Source organism: Mchenga conophoros, linkage group LG19, assembly GCF_057382185.1.
Source record: "Mchenga conophoros isolate Kocher_MC1m ecotype Shallow Benthic linkage group LG19, M_conophoros_male_GT1.1, whole genome shotgun sequence".
Classification (NCBI taxonomy): Eukaryota; Metazoa; Chordata; class Actinopteri; order Cichliformes; family Cichlidae; genus Mchenga; species Mchenga conophoros.
In genome coordinates, this window is record NC_140544.1 from 21,687,083 (window position 1) to 21,705,657 (window position 18,575).

Here is an 18,575-nt window from a genome sequence, read left to right on the forward strand (position 1 = left end):
TGCAGTGATGATGGACAAATGGAGGGAAAGCAGGAGTCTCTGTGGACTATGGTGTTTGCAGATGACTTTGTCATCTGTATTGAGAATAGGAAGCAGCTGGAGGAAATCCTGGAGAGGTGGAGGTATGCTCTAGAGAAAAGTGGGAAAAGTAGAAGTAGAAGCAAGACAGAATATATGTGTGTGAATGAGAAGGAGACAATGAAGGAGGCGGTGAAGGTAGATGAGTTTAAATAACTGGGTTTAAATAAGCAATGGAGGATGCAGAAGAGAGGTGTAGAAGTGAGTGCAGACAGGGTGGAGACTACTGTCAAGCCTAATTTGTGACAGACAGATAGCAGCAACAGTGAAATGGAAGGTTTTTATAAGATAATAGTGAGACCTGCTATAATGTAGGATTTGAAAATGGTGGGCAAGCATAAAAGCGTGACTCTTCAAGTATTTTGCCAGGGTATGGATATCAAGAACAAAACTGCATTTAAAACTTTTAATCCAACTTCAGTGAAAGTCAGGACTAAACCTCGGAAATGTCGATCTATTATTCCAAGTCAGTGTTTGCAGAACTATTCCTTCATAAAAGTCTTTACCTGTGTTGTTTACATATAGGTTAACACAGTTAAATTGTTAAAGTAGGCCATTCATTGTCCAACTGGGCGTGTGTGTATGGTTTTCTTCCGTCCTGTGACTTCACACTACATTACCTGAATGAGAGGGCTTCCACCTGACTTCCAGCCCAATAATAAACAACCTGAAGCCACGCACACGCTGAGCTCCGGTGCAGAAACGGTTAACCAAAAGATGCAAGAACTGCGTGAGTCTGTCTGAGCATGTGCTGCTGGTGCCGCTGCTGCTGCAGTGAAGTAAAATGTGTCAATTTTCATCGGACAGTAGAGACACCGTGGAGGAGAAGCCGGGGACAGCAGATGAGCGGCAGGAAGCGGACACCGAGTCAACCAGGACAATCTCTCCGGGGGAGATGCATTTGATCGTCCGGCTTGTGTGCTGAGGGACACCGCAGAGCTCAGCCGAAAGGTAAACGAAATGCACAGACGATGATTCACGTCGGTGTGCTGGAGCTCAGCGACATGTAGCCAACATGTTAGGATTTAGTAGAAATAGCCATGATCAAAACAAGTATTCGTGAGGCTCCCTAGTTATTATTTTTGCAGGTTTTTGTAATGTATCCAACCGTGGGAATTTCACCCGCTTGTTACTAATGAGTGTTTCCTTGCAAGTTGATAGTTGTGCAGCCGCGTTTCTGTTAACCGTGCCGCAAATTTAGTACACCGAGGCTGGAAAAAACAGCTGGACATCCTGTGTCAAAACTGGTCGAATCGGTCATCACTTAACATGTTTTGTGCACAGTTAGGCTGTTGCACCTGTTAAAATAAGGATATGTAAGCGTACACGAGCGCATTATAAAAGCAGCCTGCGCGTATAAGTGTGTCTTTTTCATTACGCGGAGGCTTTGTCAGAGGAAAGCAAGTGTTTTCAAACCCTCTCTGTTTTGAATCTGGCCTTTTTAATTATTATTTGTCAAGGATAACCATACCGCACTGCTCAGTAGGAAGGAGGCGTGATGCTGCAGCGGAGTCTCGGCAGCCGGGCCTGCGCAGTGGCCCGTAGTTTTCCAGGGACAGGATAAGATGACTTTGGACATCTAATTACAAGTAGACAAGCGATTCTTTTCTGTCATGACTTCTCTTCTGGATCATGGTCACACTGTAGGATGTGTTTTTACAGAAACACGGTGCCATATGGGGTTTGGATTTTCAAAATCCCTCATTGATTTATTCCATGTAAGGCCTGCAGTTCACTATCATTTGGGGTGAGATAATCCCTGCTGCTGCAGCCTCTGTAGCCTATATCCCGCCTCAGCCTTTTACACTGACTCTATTGACATTTTGGACCTATTTATAAGCCATTCACTAGATTTCACAGTGAGGATTCCCCGAATGACCCGTTAATATAAATGCAAATGCTTGAAAAAACTGCATTTATCAGCGTGTGGGCATCTAAATTAACGTAGCTGTACAAATGGACCTGTTACCTGTTTTCATACACATATATGAATTGCTAACCTCTTGAGTTATCAGGCTTTTTAAGACGCGTGAAGGAAACGTCACAGCCCCACATTTTTTAAAGACAATAAAAAAAGTGAATTTCAGTCAACACCAGCACAGCAGTGTCAGTGTTTTTGTTGTTGTTGTCATTTTCACCACTCATTAAAGTTCATTTAACCTAGTTTCACTTTATATTTTTTCCACTGGTCATCCACGAAGCAGGATGGATCCATGCTTTCGTTTTGTTTCCGTGAATCCTGAGCCTACCATGTAAATGTCTTAGCAGAAATGAACACTCATCAGACCAGGCAGCAGTTTCCAGCCTTCTGTTGTCCAGTTTTGGTGAGCCTGTGCAAACTTTAGCCTTCGTTTAATGTTCTTAGCTGGCCAAAGTGGCCGCTGGGGTGGTCTTCTGCTACAGGGGTTATTTGAGAACTGCTGTTCACTGGACATTTTCTCTTTTTCATACAACTGTCACTGTAAACCCCAGAGATGGTTGCGCAGAAAAATAGATGAACAGTTTCTGAAATACTGGCATCAACAACCATTCTGATACTCACTTTGAACTTCAAAAGATCATCTTGACCATGTCTACTTCCATTATTGCTGTCATGTGATGGCTGATTGGATATTTGTGTTTACGAACGGTTGAACAGATATACCTAATGATGTGGCCGCTAAGTGTAAGTTTATATTTTTAGGGTTGCGTTAAAACTCTTCAATTAGTTAAAAAGAACCACCACTGAGCAAGAGAACTGAAGATATTGATCGCAAATTACATCCACGTAGAGGCATCTATAATACATGCACAAAAGAGGAGCAAGGCATGGGTTCATTCTGTATTTGCACTTATGCACTTTGGTATATGCTGGTGAAAAACGTGCGTTTCCATTAAGTTGTCTTTGTGTTCTGGACTAAGCACATTAGTGTCATGTTTATCATTATTGGATACATCTTGATTTACGGAGTTTAAGGTTTTAAAAAAACTCAAGTATTAAACTCTGATCAGAGCAGGTGCCAGTCCAGCACTCAGCTTCTTTTGTTTTTCAAAGATCTCTTCCCTTCTAAAACCTGTGCACCGAGACCAATCTCAATTATGCGCTGTCAAAGATTGATTACGAAGCTGTCTGATAGAAGATTAACATGCGCCTGCACCCCTCCATTATAGACATTACTCTCCATTGCAGCATGATGACCATGTCAGTAAATCTCCTGCTTTCTTTACAGCTGCTCCACGATTTCTAATCTATGGTCCATGACCCCTATGCTACCCTGGATAGAGGGCTTAGCTCCAATATCTCAGGGCCTCTTACTAAATTGCAAAAAGCTCAAGAGCTGGAATGAATGTGATTGGAGGAAGGTTGTGAAAACAATATGAGAGTATTTTCGGGATTGTGAAGGGTAATTCTTAAGATATTTATTGGGTAATAAGGAACGATGATAAACTGACATATAAGCTGGCAGAGAAGAAGAATGACAGAAGGACATGCAGTTTAACTATACAGAAAACAACCCAGTGCATTTCCATCCTCCGGGATACCCAAACACACTTATCTTTAGACATCATTCTCCGTAATGTTATTCCTACCAGCAGCACAGAGTACGCTTCCTCTGCACTGCGCGTTGATTGCCAGATAACTTTGGAAATCCCACGTCACCGCATGAGCTGAGAAAGCAGTAAAGAGTTGAAGTCACTCCTCTTGTCAGGCTCTCCTGTTTCATTCATGACGCTCCTCAGCTATTTCTGTCACTTTCCAGGAGTACAACTGAATGAAACACTGCAAGTGCTTTTACAGGAGAGTCTGCACTCTGTGTTCCCGTTTTATGTGTGGCCATTCAGAATAACTGTAAGCTTATATAATCGAGAATGTAACTGTCAATTTAATGAATTTCAGGAACTATAACTTAAAGAGGCGACCCTGGAGACATATCTAAACACTGCAGCAACCAAACATCCTTATATAGAAAAAAACACCTTTTCTTCTTTAAAAAAAGTTTTCTATCAACAAATCTGAGTAATACCTGATTTGTGTAATAAAGTCTTCATTGCAGTCTTCATCAGGTCATTGAGAGGTAATCAGGTATATTTGTTTCTATCAGTGAGAATGAACCCTTCAGCGTTCATACCACTCGGTTTATTGAGTGCACTCCTCCCCCACCGCTCTGTTTGTTTTGTTCAGGCTTTCACCTTGCAGATATAGAAAGAATGCCTACTATAAAGTTATACGAGCCTCTGTTGGCACTGCTGTGTCCAGGCTTTTAGTCCTCGTGGCGTCTCTCCCGCTCTATCAGCAGCTCGGATACTTTACGTGCCCCCGGGGAATCTCTGGAATTAGGGGGATGCTGTGAAGGAAGGAGGGAGAAGTGTGTCTTTGTCTTTAGCATCGAGGTATCATTGTCTCGTAATTCCATCTGTTTTCATTTGTTTCTAATATTTATAAACAATATGTTTATATAAACATATAAATAATATGTTTATATATTATTTGTTTATTATTTGTTTATATATAAACATATAAATAATATGTTATGTAATATGTAATAAATAATATGTTTATAATATATATCATGATATATATATATATATATATATATATATATATATATATATATATAATCATGTCAATTATATTATATCAATATATAAATATATATTATATCAATATATATATATCAATATATATAATATATATCATGATATAATATATATCAGTCATATTTTTACATCACCAGCTGTTAATATCTCCTCTGCAGCCTGTTTGTACTTTTTTGCCTCAAGTGGTGAAACAAGTTTGTGGTTTTCACCATTAGCAGCAACAGTTGTTGAAGATGCTCCAGATGAGGCTGCACTTGTCTTACTGATGCCAGGTTTTATACACTGCCTTTTAAGTGCAGGCACTGGTATCAGCTGTAAATAGATCAGTCCACATAGATGTGGCTTGTTGAGCGTGTTTTGGAACTTTTATTTGCTTCATCTTACAGAAAAGGTAGATGTGATATTTAGGAGAGTGACAGTTTGTTGTTTCAGGGGTAATCGACCTGCCTTCTGGAATCATTTGGGATCAGTTTATTTTGCAATACCTCAGTAGGTTTGCACATCCCCCTTCTTTCACCCCTAACTCTTATCGGACATTTTTACGTAGGCCCTGTTAAACACACACTTCTTGCCGCTTGCTCATCGTGCTTCTAAAAAAGCAGTATTGACCAGGATCAGCTAATGGTGATCAAGGAAGGGACAGCAGTCCTACAGATTCCCAGTCATAGAACTAGCAGCATTCTGTACACTCTTGGGGAATTAACGGGCTAATAATCATTTAGAAAATCTCACTTAAGAAGCTGGAACTTGTTTGGATTTTTAGCACCAGTGGCTAATCATGTGTGCTCATTGCAATTCTGACTGGTGTATTTCAGCAGAAGAAGGCACAAAACATAAATACATTTGCTTTAAAGCGTCAGTATTTTCAAGTTGATTACATCAAGGGCATGTCGCCTGCAGTGCTGTTTCCATCAGTGGAGATGAAGCAGTGGTTAGGTCACCTTGGTGACTGACGCTTAGCTGCAATGGATATTGCTGGTTTCTATACACTCCACTGCAGCCTTCAAAAAGTGACCTTCTAAAAGTCTGCATAGGCCTGGGATCCGTGCCACGGGGAGATATATAGTGCATGAAGGGATTATCCTGTGCTGCAACGTGGTGTGTTTCTGATATGGTGTCAGAGTTCACAGCTGTCAGCATACTGTTAGCAATGTAAAGGTATCTGTGTGTATCTTTTCTTTTTCAAATTGACTTTGGCTGAATTCTCATTTGGTGTGTTTTATTTGTGCCGTTCTTCTGTTTTTTCACTGCTGTCAAGAGATGCATCTCAGAGACTTGACACCCTTGTTTTCAACCAGACCCTCAGCTTTTTTTCATTTAAAAGCTCACACATGGCTGGTGTTTACCCTCGTGTCCTCAGGCAAACCCGTCTTAATCACTTCCCCCTCTTTCAGTTCAGAGAGCACCCTGCCTGTGTTGTGTCTCCCCATGGTCATACTGAGGTTTACAAAGCAGGCAGCTCCATCACATCTGCCATTCTGATCACCATCAGACTGTGATGTCCCGTCGCGGGGCTCAATAGAGTGCAACGGCGATGCGGGTCCCAGCAGCAGGAGCTGGAAAGAGTCCTGCTGGTCAATACTTTGGCCCGATGAGAGAACCGTTGGGGTTGCGGGTTGGTGGGCGATATCCTACAACGACTGCAACAGCAGCAGAATCAAATAGCACCCAGTGTGTGAACTGTGTCATGCTGAGGCAACAAGTCAATAGATATTCCTACACGCACACACATTTAAAGGAGGGAGCAGAGGTGTCCTGTCAGCTTTTAAGATGCTGACAATGTAATCACATCAACCAGCAAGGGAGCTTTGTATGTGTCATCACCAGTAACTCTCCCCCGATTTCCCATCAGCCTCCCCACTGTTTGCCTTAAAAAGCAAAAGTGGAGCAAAAAGGTCAGGTAGCAATGTCTGTGGTGTCCAGTGTTAACATTCAACGTATAATAAAACAACCTCCCTGCGATTTTAGGGATACCAGACACCAAATTTAAAATTGATTCAAATGAACAAAGTAACAAAAGATTGAACCAAATAAGTTTTTTTTTCATGTCATAGTTTAATGTTTTCAATTCCAGAAAAGCTTTTGAGGAAAAAAAAAATACTAGCTCATTTTGAATTTGATGACAGCAACATGTCTCACAAAGGTTAGGCCATATCTGTGTAACATCTCATGTTTCTTTCTTGTTTCAACATAATCATCTGCGAACTGAAGAGACCAGTTGTAGGATGTCTGGGAGGGAATGTTGTCCCATTCTCATCTGATATATCATTATAGCTACTCAAAAGTCCTGGGTATTCTTTGTCATGGTGTGCCAAATGACACACTGGTGGGAGGGCGCCATCATATGCTTCCTAGAGAACGCATAAGATAGGATGTCAAGAGAGAAACTGTGGTACTGCATGAGGAAGTCAGGAGTGGCAGAGAAGTATGTGCAAGTGTGAGAAATCAAGCTCAGTAGAAGCTGTGTGTGAATTAGCGGTAGGCAGGTGTAACAGTGAGGCTACATGGAGCAGAGGTAGTGAAGGTGGATGAGGATGTTCCCCACGTTCATCACAATATGGTACAAAAAACAAAGAAAAAGGATTGCACTATTACGAAACTGCATAAGCAAGTATTGCACAGTAAACAATCAGAGAATTTCCATTGTAATCTTATCTTTGTGATAACTCTCTAAAATGTAGTGTAAAGAACGGGTTGAGCGGCTGAATATTTCAGCGAGTCTGATAATATTAACGTCCCTGTTATATATTTCCAAGAGACAGGAACCTACTGAAGAGAAAGAAACAACCCACATATTTTCAGTACTTTCAATGAAAATGATTTCTTTTTATATAAAGCTAAGAGCAAGTCATGTTTGCTGCACTACTCTACTAATCATTTTAAGCCTTTTCTTTCACCCCCGAATATATCTACAGGCCCTTTGGCACAAAGTCCAGGGTTAGACGGCTGAATGTCGTCTCACATATTTTTCGTCATTAGCGGCTTAGTGGGCATGAGACTGCTGTCAGTGAAGCAAAAAAAAAAAAAGAGAGAAGAGAGAAGGGGGAACTGAACTGAAAGAAGAAAGTGTGGGAATAGAATTAAGGCATGTGATACTCGAGTGAGAATGGGAAGCTTATTAGTTTGTGAACTCTTTTAAGGCCATTTTCAGTTCAACATTTTGACCATCACCACAGCCTTGTTCTTTATTTCCCCCTCTACCATAAGTGGGAGGGGGATCAACTGAGAAACTGAGGATGTGGTCTTATTATGCTGACTTTTCAGTGAGAAAGTAAAAATATCTCAAAGAAATCCTGCGAATTTTATTTTAAATAGGACCACGATTTACATTTAGGTCCATGTGTTTATGTCACATTTGTAAAAAATTTTCCTCTACATACATTCTATAAAAATATGATCTCAGCTTTTATTCAAGAGCTTTAACAAAAGTATAAAGATTTACATCCATCTTCATGCATAGTGCCTCATTTTCAGAAGCTTCAATAAGATTCAATTTGGATGCAAATCTTTCACAGCCAATGCCTGCCTGAAGCCCAGAGCCAATGGACAAGTTGCAAACTTATGTTGCTTTTTGCACTTTGCTTTGAGTCATTATTTATTTGCCCAGTGAAGCACAGTCTGATCAGTTTTGCAGCATTTGGCTAAATCTGAGCAGAGTGTATATTCCTGTACACACAGAATTCATCCTGCTACTTATACCCGCATTCATCAATAAACCTTAGTATCCAGGTTCCCCCATGTGTGGTATAAATGGCATAAATAGATCAAACTAAATAAAAGCAAGCCTGCAAAAGTGGGTCTTAAGCTTCTTTTTAAAGGTATCAGCAGTGGCCACAAATCTTAAATCCAATAAAAACCAGTCACCAGTGGTAAAGATTAGTGCTATCATATTTTTTTATAAGTTCTAATATATTCAGACCAGAAAGTCAAGGTTTCTTAATAACAGCATCTTTACTGAATGTTCCCTCATCCTCTTGACAGTAGAATAATTCATTTCAATTTAATTCAGTTTTATTTATATAGCACCAAATCGCAACAAGGCGTGTTACATTTTAGTTTAAAGACCCAACAATAATACAGAGAAAACATGGGCATGTGCTTTGGCCACAGTGGGATATACAGTGGGGCAAAAAAGTATTTAGTCAGCCACCGATTGTGCAAGTTCCCCCACCTAAAATGATGACAGAGGTCAGTAATTTGCACCAGAGGTACACTTCAACTGTGAGAGACAGAATGTGAAAAAAAAATCCATGAATCCACATGGTAGGATTTGTAAAGAATTTATTTGTAAATCTGGGTGGAAAATAAGTATTTGGTCAATAACAAAAATACAACTCAATACTTTGTAACATAACCTTTGTTGGCAATAACAGAGGTCAAACGTTTACTATAAGTCTTTACCAGGTTTGCACACACAGTAGCTGGTATTTTGGCCCATTCCTCCATGCAGATCTTCTCGAGAGCAGTGATGTTTTGGGGCTGTCGCCGAGCAACACGGACTTTCAACTCCCGCCACAGATTTTCTATGGGGTTGAGGTCTGGAGACTGGCTAGGCCACTCCAGGACTTTCAAATGCTTCTTACGGAGCCACTCCTTTGTTGCCCGGGCGGTGTGTTTTGGATCATTGTCATGTTGGAAGACCCAGCCTCGTTTCATCTTCAAAGTTCTCACTGATGGAAGGAGGTTTTGGCTCAAAATCTCACGATACATGGCCCCATTCATTCTGTCCTTAACACGGATCAGTCGTCCTGTCCCCTTGGCAGAAAAACAGCCCCATAGCATGATGTTTCCACCCCCATGCTTCACAGTAGGTATGGTGTTCTTGGGATGCAACTCAGTATTCTTCTTCCTCCAAACACGACGAGTTGAGTTTATACCAAAAAGTTCTACTTTGGTTTCATCTGACCACATGACATTCTCCCAATCCTCTGCTGTATCATCCATGTGCTCTCTGGCAAACTTCAGACGGGCCTGGACATGCACTGGCTTCAGCAGCGGAACACGCCTGGCACTGCGGGATTTGATTCCCTGCCGTTGTAGTGTGTTACTGATGGTGACCTTTGTTACTTTGGTCCCAGCTCTCTGCAGGTCATTCACCAGGTCCCCCCGTGTGGTTCTGGGATCTTTGCTCACCGTTCTCATGATCATTTTGACCCCACGAGATGAGATCTTGCGTGGAGCCCCAGATCGAGGGAGATTATCAGTGGTCTTGTATGTCTTCCATTTTCTGATGATTGCTCCCACAGTTGATTTTTTCACACCAAGCTGCTTGCCTATTGTAGATTCACTCTTCCCAGTCTGGTGCAGGTCTACAATACTTTTCCTGGTGTCCTTCGAAAGCTCTTTGGTCTTGGCCATGGCGGAGTTTGGAGTCTGACTGTTTGAGGCTGTGGACAGGTGTCTTTTATACAGATGATGAGTTCAAACAGGTGCCATTCATACGGGTAACGAGTGGGGGACAGAAAAGCTTCTTACAGAAGACGTTACAGGTCTGTGAGAGCCAGAGATTTTCCTTGTTTGAGGTGACCAAATACTTATTTTCCACCCTGATTTACGAATAAATTCTTTACAAATCCTACCATGTGGATTCATGGATTTTTTTTTCACATTCTGTCTCTCACAGTTGAAGTGTACCTCTGGTGCAAATTACTGACCTCTGTCATCATTTTAAGTGGGGGAACTTGCACAATCGGTGGCTGACTAAATACTTTTTTGCCCCACTGTATATATACAGTATGCAATACTTTTGTGATTTGGTCATCTCACGCAGAATTGATTTTAAATCCTTTTTGGATATAGGTTCATGAGTGCCTGATTACACTACGTGATGCTATGAATAAAATGCATTAAGCTAACCACTGTATGTATACAGGTATTTAACCCACTCCTGAAGGATGACTTTTGTTTTGAAGTGTTTTAGAAGGAAAAGCTGTAAATTACATGGAAAGTAAACTGGGTCAAGTGTCAGGTATAGGTGGTGCCATGGACTATCTGTCTCGTTTCTCTTGGAAGGAGACAGATAGGAGGCATACTCATCTTGCTCTCACCTTACCCCTGTCTGCTCTACTGAGAAAGTAAGTCAATATAGCATTAGGAAGCCTATTATCATAGGCTTCATCTGCAGGTATTGCCCCCTGCTGGTTATTAAAAATAATGCAAGTTTGTGCACTTGGGCAATGGTGCATTTTTTCAGACCAAGTGGTCATCTCTAATCCTGCACACATAGTCTGTGAATACAGTGCAACATAGCACTTTACATTTAACATTTTGGTAAAGTCACTATCACGTCGAGAGTGAGATTAGAAGATCCATTCGACTCATGTCTGATCACAGACTATATGGCAGAGGTGGGCAACTCCAGGCCTCGAGTGCCGGTGTACTGCAGGTTTTAGATATCACCTTGGGTCAGCACATCTGAATCACATGATCAGTTCCTTACCAGGCCTCTAGAGAACTTCAGGACATGATGAGGAGGTCATTTAGCCGTTTGAATCAGCTGTGTTGGATCAAGGACACATCTAAAACCTGCAGGACACCAGCCCTCGAGGCCTGGAGTTGCCCACCCCGCTATACGGCTTAAGCTTGAATCAAGTCAGCATACTCAGCACAAAGAGTGGAAAGAAGTGGAACCTGCTAGCCTGGCTCCATCCAAATAACATATACCCATCAGCACCATTCACTCGCTACATGTTCGATAGGTCAGTGTCATTTCAGAACCCTGAACGTGAGAATGTGTTGAATCTTCAGTGTTTTTTCCACTTTAAGGATAAGTGCTAAGATTTCATTAATGTCCTTATCTTTCAGGCGCTAAAGGGAAATTTACTTGATTATTTTCATAAAGGTCACAAGGAGCTGTTCTGATGCAGTAAACCCTTTAACGGGAACCAGTTCTTGCAAAAGGCTAAAGCTTGTGCTCACAATATTTGACAACTATTGGCTGACCCAGTCATGCTGGAAGGGATGAGAAGGAGAGTATTTCCCAGGGAGCCACAAAAAGATGGTATAAAGGGTTTAGGGAGGTCAGTTGGTCCATTGCTGTGGCCCAGTTCCTCACATGAAACCCTTGTTTCTTGTTTGGGAGAAATGTGTTAATCCCCAGGGACTCACTCTGGGCCCCAGCAAACCTTTGAAGGAATAAATAGCCCCAAAAAATCAGCTTTTGTTCTTCAAACCAGCTTTTGTACTCCTAACCTCTGTCAGAGCTTGTATTTAACAGACCGGTTATGAGCTATTGTATAATAACTGCCACTATGACACAGTTTCCTCTGGAAACATTGTATAGCAGATGATATATACACACAGTGGTCTTATAAACTATGTAGTCCTTGAACCTGCCAGTATGGAGCTGTTTTCCTTTTGTGTGTTTTTTTATTGGACGTGCAGTGTTTAAATAGAGGAAGGATCTAGCCCTGCGTGGGCCTTCTGATACCTGATACCAAAGCCTGTGTGTGTGTGTCAAGCTGCAGGATTTAGAAAAAGAGCACATGATGTAGGTAGTCAGATGATGAAGCTATACCTTACATAAGAAACACCCGCAGTCACTCAGTAAATAGCATCAGCTGAGGGAAGGGCGTAGAGTTTAAGTGCTCTGCAGCCCTCTAGTCTCTAATTTAATCTTCCTGATGTCAGTACACTATTTCATCACCTTGTCCTTAATTGAACTATGGCTTGGTACCATTTACAATTAAAGTTGTAATCCAAGATTACAGTCCTGGCAAACTGTTGTTAATAAAGATAACAGCAAATAGCTGTAGACCCCAGACAGCTTACACTTGTGTCATCACTACTTCAGAAGTTGGCAGGAACTGTAATATTTAAAATCAGGAAAAGTAATGTATGTTTGTTGTTGTATGTTGTTTTCAGACTCTCCAGTAAGATACTGATAGAGTTTCTTTGGGGGCCAAACTCATAAAGAGTGCAGACAAGTTCATAAACAAATGAAAAGGAAACTGGAAAACAATATAATCCCTGCTGTCTTACCTCCACACTGTGGTCAAGTTGCAATGAAAAATAGGTGTGAATGTAGAAAGTCAAACAGTACAGGAGACACATGTGTGAATAGTTTTCAACACACCCAGGGTTGGAGTTTCACTAAAAAGAAACCCTGTAGTATATTACAAATTACTGTAATTACTATGTAATTACTTGCCGGAGAAAATAATGTGTTACACTGATTATTATATTACTTGAAATACATTATCACATAATTATCAGTTAGCAACATAAACCTGAGGCTACAGCCCCACACACCATTACATCTTTATCCTAAAGAGGACACACAAGATCTTTTTTAGTTTTTAAATATAAACGCAAAACGGACAAAAACAAAGCAAATTTGAAAACAAGCCTAAAGAGTTTTCAAAGCGATTCTACTTTCAAAATATGTGCAGATAGAAATGAAGGTCACACGCCTGATATCGCTGCCTTGTTACCAACTGAAGAACAGGCTCTGGATGCTGGACCAGAGTCTGCATGCTTCTTTGCTACCTTTGTGTTAGCATGCTGTCTGTGCAGAGCTGAAGTTGTGTTATCAGTTTTATGCAGCTGTTTCTGTCCTGAACATTTTGCACTTTCACATTTCGCTCTTGTTTTAATTAATATCCAAATCTCCACTCCTCAATAGTTCCGCTGCTCCGGTCGACTGATTTATCTCCTTCCTACACAAAAACCTGCGTACCTTGACGTTTGCATGATCAAAAAGTCAGTACAGCTCTGATATGATGGAAAGAGACACTAACAATAAAAACGAGAAATGGATGTTAATACATTGAATAACTATAGCAGAACGAATGCCAACTATAAATAGAATCTAAAGAGTACAACTTGAAAATTGTTAGAATTAATATGTATCCTGATCAGTGTCTTGCTGCCTGCTTGTCATCTTTCTGCCTCTTTCTTTCTCTCCTTTTCCTTCAGATCTTTGTTTTTTTGCTACAGTAAAGTCTGTGTGAAGGCGAGAGGAGGAAGGATGGTGACATCGGAAACCCCAGAGGCTCCCGTTCCTCTGACAGCGCTGTCACGCTGGTACCTGTACGCCATCCATGGTTACTTCTGTGAGGTGATGTTTACTGCAGCCTGGGAGTTTGTGGTCAACTGCAACTGGAAGTTCCCTGGCGTGACCAGTGTATGGGCGCTCTTCATCTATGGCACCTGCATCCTCATTGTGGAGCAGATGTACCTAAAGCTGCGCGGTCGCTGCCCCGTGCTGCTGCGCTGCATCATCTACACTTTATGGACCTACCTGTGGGAGTTTGGTACGGGGCTGCTGCTGCGCCAATTCAACGCCTGCCCTTGGGACTACTCTGAGTTCCGCTACAACTTTAAGGGACTGATCACGGCTGAGTACGCGGTGCCCTGGTTCTGCGCATCCTTCATTGTGGAGCGCCTCGTCATCCGCAAAACGCTGAGGCTGCGCTTTCATGAAGGGCCCGAGGATGGTTGGTCAAACCATCAATCTGATGCTGGGGGTGGCCGAGGGAATGGAGGAACTGTGGGGGGTGGGAGAAGGAGAGAGAGGAGCAGAGGGATGGGAAATAATTCTAATGGCTACCTTAAAGCAGAATGAATCAAGGAATTGATAGAATGACACAATCCAAACCAGCCCAATCCGACCCTCCTTTTCATAAGCAGTCCTACCCCTCAGCTGTGTGAGATGAAGACACACAGCTGTGCAGACTGGGCTGGTATGCAGACAGCCAGACAACAAACACCTAACTGGGGCTTTAAATGCCCAAATCACACACTGTTAACACAGGGGTACCGTTAACTACATGCTGCTGTGTTTGCTGCATTTCATAACGCACCACCCATTTCCATGTGGGCTTGACCTTAAGGAGATCAGGGCTCTCTCTCCTGTCCCACAGTGTTTGGGTAAAAGAACTACTGTTGCAAAGAGTATGTGTGATTGTCCTGTGGAAGAATTAATTCACGAACAAATACATTATTAATGTTTTTCAGGGGCACATCAGTCTATATTAAAGCAGAATGCTTGCTGTGTAGAAATCATAGTAAAAAGTAGCTTGGTTGTGAAATGTCCTTTTTTAAAATGTACATATTGTCCTTTAGTATTATTCAAAGTACTGTAGTAATGTAGCTACAAAAGGATCCATAAAGGTGCTGTATACCAGCATTTTATTTTGAAAGGTCATTCACGGCTAAAAATAAGGAGCTTTTGCGTGTGACAGGAAACAGCCTGCTGGTATGATACCACTATATATGTGCTTGCCTGAGTGAGGTGGTTAGCAGTGACTGAACTTTCAAAATAAAATACTTGTATTCAACACCTTAAGAGTATACTGTCCACCCAGGAAGCAATGCGCCATCTGTCAGCTTATGTCACGACGAATGTTTCTCTGCAGTTAGAGAATACCCACAATGCCTAAAAAACAAAAAACAAAAACAATGCATGAAAAAATTGTCTTCCAATATAATGTGACATTTTTTTTACAGAGCTCATTCAGCAGCCATACTGTGTGTCTCCACAATCAGTCTGCTGCTTGTGTGTTAATGACAGTAGCTCAGAAGGTGGAGCTGGTCCACCAGCTATCAGGGTTGATTGCCTGTTGTCTCCTTACTGCATGATGAAGTGTCCTTGAGTGAGACGTTGATACCCAAACTGCTCCCGTTGAGCAGGTCATGGCCTTGCATGGCAGCTTCTCCGCCACTGTGTGTGACTGTAGGTGTGTGTGTCTGCAAGCTTATATGATGGCACTAAATAAATGCAGGGACGCCTTTCTGCTGTCATGGTTACGAGTCACGACCATCAGCATAAAGCACAAAGCTTCTCGGTAATGTGCTTTTTTTTTTTTTTGCAGCTGTTCAAAAACGTGCACACGGCTCGCTGTCTGCATTTTGTTTTCTTTAATGTTGTCGAGGCCACACATGCCTCATGTATGTATGTAACTGTCATTCACTGGAACACAATACTCCTTCCTGTCCAGTTACAGTGCACACGTATGAATATGTTTGCTGAACAAGTGAAGCCTGTGAATGGAGAATCTCATGGATGGACACCGAAGGTGAAGTATTGAATTCCAAGAAAAAAACTTTTTTATTTTATTTACAAAGAGTCATCGAATTATTGGTCTTTAGGTTTCCATTTCTGTCCCCGTTGTTTTTGTTGCCGACTTAAGTGAAGGAGAGGAAGTTCACAGCAGAATTTGTTAATAATTTACTGAAGAAACACTCACTTTTCAGCCAAAATGGAATTAGTTGCTCATGTGTTTTATAAATTCATGATGTGTAATTTGACCTCTTTGGTATTACGCTGGATGTTTCCATGTGAGGCAGAGTGCATCAGTGGAGCCGTATTATCAGCGCAACTAGGTTAAAATGCTCAAAACTCTGACACTTTTTAACATTCATGTCTTAAAAGCAGGTAACCCACACAGAATAATGGTAGTTCTAGACGTAGAAGGATCAAGAAGTGCATACACTTGCCTCCATATGCAGGAAGCGATGGCATTCTTTCTATGTGGTGCTAACTGTTTAAATGTAAAAGAGGTAAAACACTTCACTTTGATTTCAATGTACTGGAGGACTGATAGCATATACTGATAGCATGTCATATAGAATATGATTGCTGAAAAGTATATGTTCTACAGGAAAGACACACTGTGCTTGATCAACTTAGACTTGAGCAGTTATTAGAAACTGATGGACTCTGTAAAACGGTGACCTTCATCTGTGTTGTGTCACTGAAATGCAGTGGCTTCCCTTCACTGTCTAAGCTGGGATGAAGTGCTGCCACCCGGTGGATACACTGAAAACAACTTTTATTATGCTACAATGGAAACTATAATGTGTAGAGAAAAACTTGTGAAAAAAACAAAAAACATGTTGTGGTTTTAACCCCATGGCATTTTTATCTAACTTTAACATGTTTATTTCATATGTGACTCAAAAGGCTTAAAAGCAATATAATCTATGCCCCAGCTATGTTTAACTTCTCTTTAAAATCCAATGAACTACAATATGGTATGCAGCTAATTAGTACTACTGCTTTAATGGAAGAAATTACAAGAAAATGCAAGTGTATTCTCCGCAATATGTGAATGAAGGCGTGCTGAGTGTGCATAGGGTGTTGTACAGAGACACTGTCTCTGTGTGTGCATGTAAAGTGTGTTAAAGTTGATACTCTGGTATTTTTACCTCCAGTGTGCATGTGCAAGTGCAAAAATTATCTCGTCAAACTCAGATTTTAACCTGCTGATTATTAGCCCCCCATGCACTGTAACAGTTGCTTTAAAGAAACAAACAAAAAAAGAAATGTACAGGTTTTTAGTGAAATCACTGTACTGTATATCAATCATTTTGTTTTTTGTTCATGTATGATTTATCAGTTGCTGGGATTAAATATATTTATTGGATCTTGATATTTGTTTGTATGGAACCTTTTTTTAATGATCTATGTCAACAAAAATGTATACATTTACCCACATTTCACTCAAAGACAACTCTGGATTCTTCAGGGTTCATCCTCGGGGTACAATGAATATCTGTACAGTAGCTCACAGCAGAGATTTCCCTCTGGATCAGGTCATGGCTACTCCTGAAAAGTAATACAACTAAATCTTTTCTCCTGCTTGGCTAAAGACCCAGAATTAAAAGTAAATAGGACGATGAAATTAGTTGTTTTACATCCATACAGTTTGAACATAAAACAAACTTATATAAAAGGTTTTTTTGGGGGGGAACAGCGCACACATTAAACCCCCCCTCAGTGTTGGAAAACATCTGCAGTCTGAGATTAAGCAGGTGTAAGTCTTTGTTTGAACATTTGACTTCTTTACATCGAGCTAATTGCTGCTTATGCGAAATCACAGAGCAGGCCATCAAACGTGCTTTACAAAAATGCTCATATCCTCAAGGGATGAGCAACTTTCCCTGTGATTGAGTAACTGGTGCTCTGAGTGAGAACTTCTAGGTCACTACATGTTCTAGTGCTTTCCTTCAGGAAGATTTTCACAGGGTCACATCTGAAACTGTAGCAGACACAATCACATTCTTTCTCTAGATCCACAAAGACAGTGTAATTTATTCTAACCTCTATACTTCACCGTCAACATCCTCAGCATCAGTAACTCTTTCCCATAGCTTCATGGTATCATCACTTTTATCCCTCTGTAGTTATTGCAGCTCTGCACATCATCTCACTCTTAAAAACTCTGTACCAGTACACTATTTCTCTATTTCTCAAACATTATCTCACTTTCTAAGATTGTTTTTAAACAGTCTGGTTAGAAAGCCCACTGCCCCCTCTCCCAGAAATCTCCATATCTCCATAGGCATGTCATTTGAGTCAACCACCTTTCCGTTTTTCATCCTCTTCATAGCTTCCCTACTTCCTCCTTACTAATCCTCTTCACTTCCTGGTTCACTATCTGCTATCCCTCCTCCTCTCTGTCATTGTCTTTATTTTTATATAGTTTTAATCTTGCGAAATATTTTCCATCCAGGGAATGAGTAAAGTTTTTCAGGATACTTCAAAATCTGTAGAATAAGGGTGAGTATTCTGTGGAAAACCTTCTTGGTTTTGTACCTGCTATAGAGAGACAGCAAAGGGATGCTTTAATAAGACTATCCGATTGTTAAGTGATGACGTGACGAATTCTACTTCCGGGCCTAAAGTAGTCGTTTAATATGGCTTTTGTGTTGTTAACATGTTTAATGTTTTGTATTTTCTTCTATTTAATCTCAAAAAGCTCCTAAAACAGTCAGTGATCACTGTTGACCTACCTCGGCTTTTATTACCGCTAATCATTTATTTAAGCTCAGTTTTTAAAACCTTAGGATGTAACTACAGCCCAGCCCATGCAGCAGTATATGAATGACTAACCTCGTATTGTGGATGGATTATCTCAGTTGTTCTCCTGGCTGAAGTTTGGTCCTTTTACAGCATCCTGCCATGCGATTACATT

General features: G+C 41.0%; 1 protein-coding gene across 1 annotated transcript; it reads left to right on the plus strand.

The window, feature by feature from the left end:
- Positions 1-38: 38 nt before the first annotated feature.
- Positions 39-17,030, plus strand: tmem229b (transmembrane protein 229B). Its single transcript, XM_085257877.1, has 3 exons — positions 39-122; positions 886-1,029; positions 13,573-17,030. Exon 3 carries the CDS (start codon positions 13,625-13,627, stop codon positions 14,219-14,221), a length of 597 nt encoding a protein of 198 aa, XP_085114003.1. The 5' UTR covers positions 39-122; positions 886-1,029; positions 13,573-13,624; the 3' UTR covers positions 14,222-17,030.
- The last annotated feature ends 1,545 nt before the right edge of the window (positions 17,031-18,575 follow it).

Bases quoted from the DNA above. Each gene is read 5' to 3' on its own strand.
- tmem229b (XM_085257877.1), top strand. From the start codon at position 13,625: ATGGTGACATCGGAAACCCCAGAGGCTCCCGTTCCTCTGACAGCGCTG.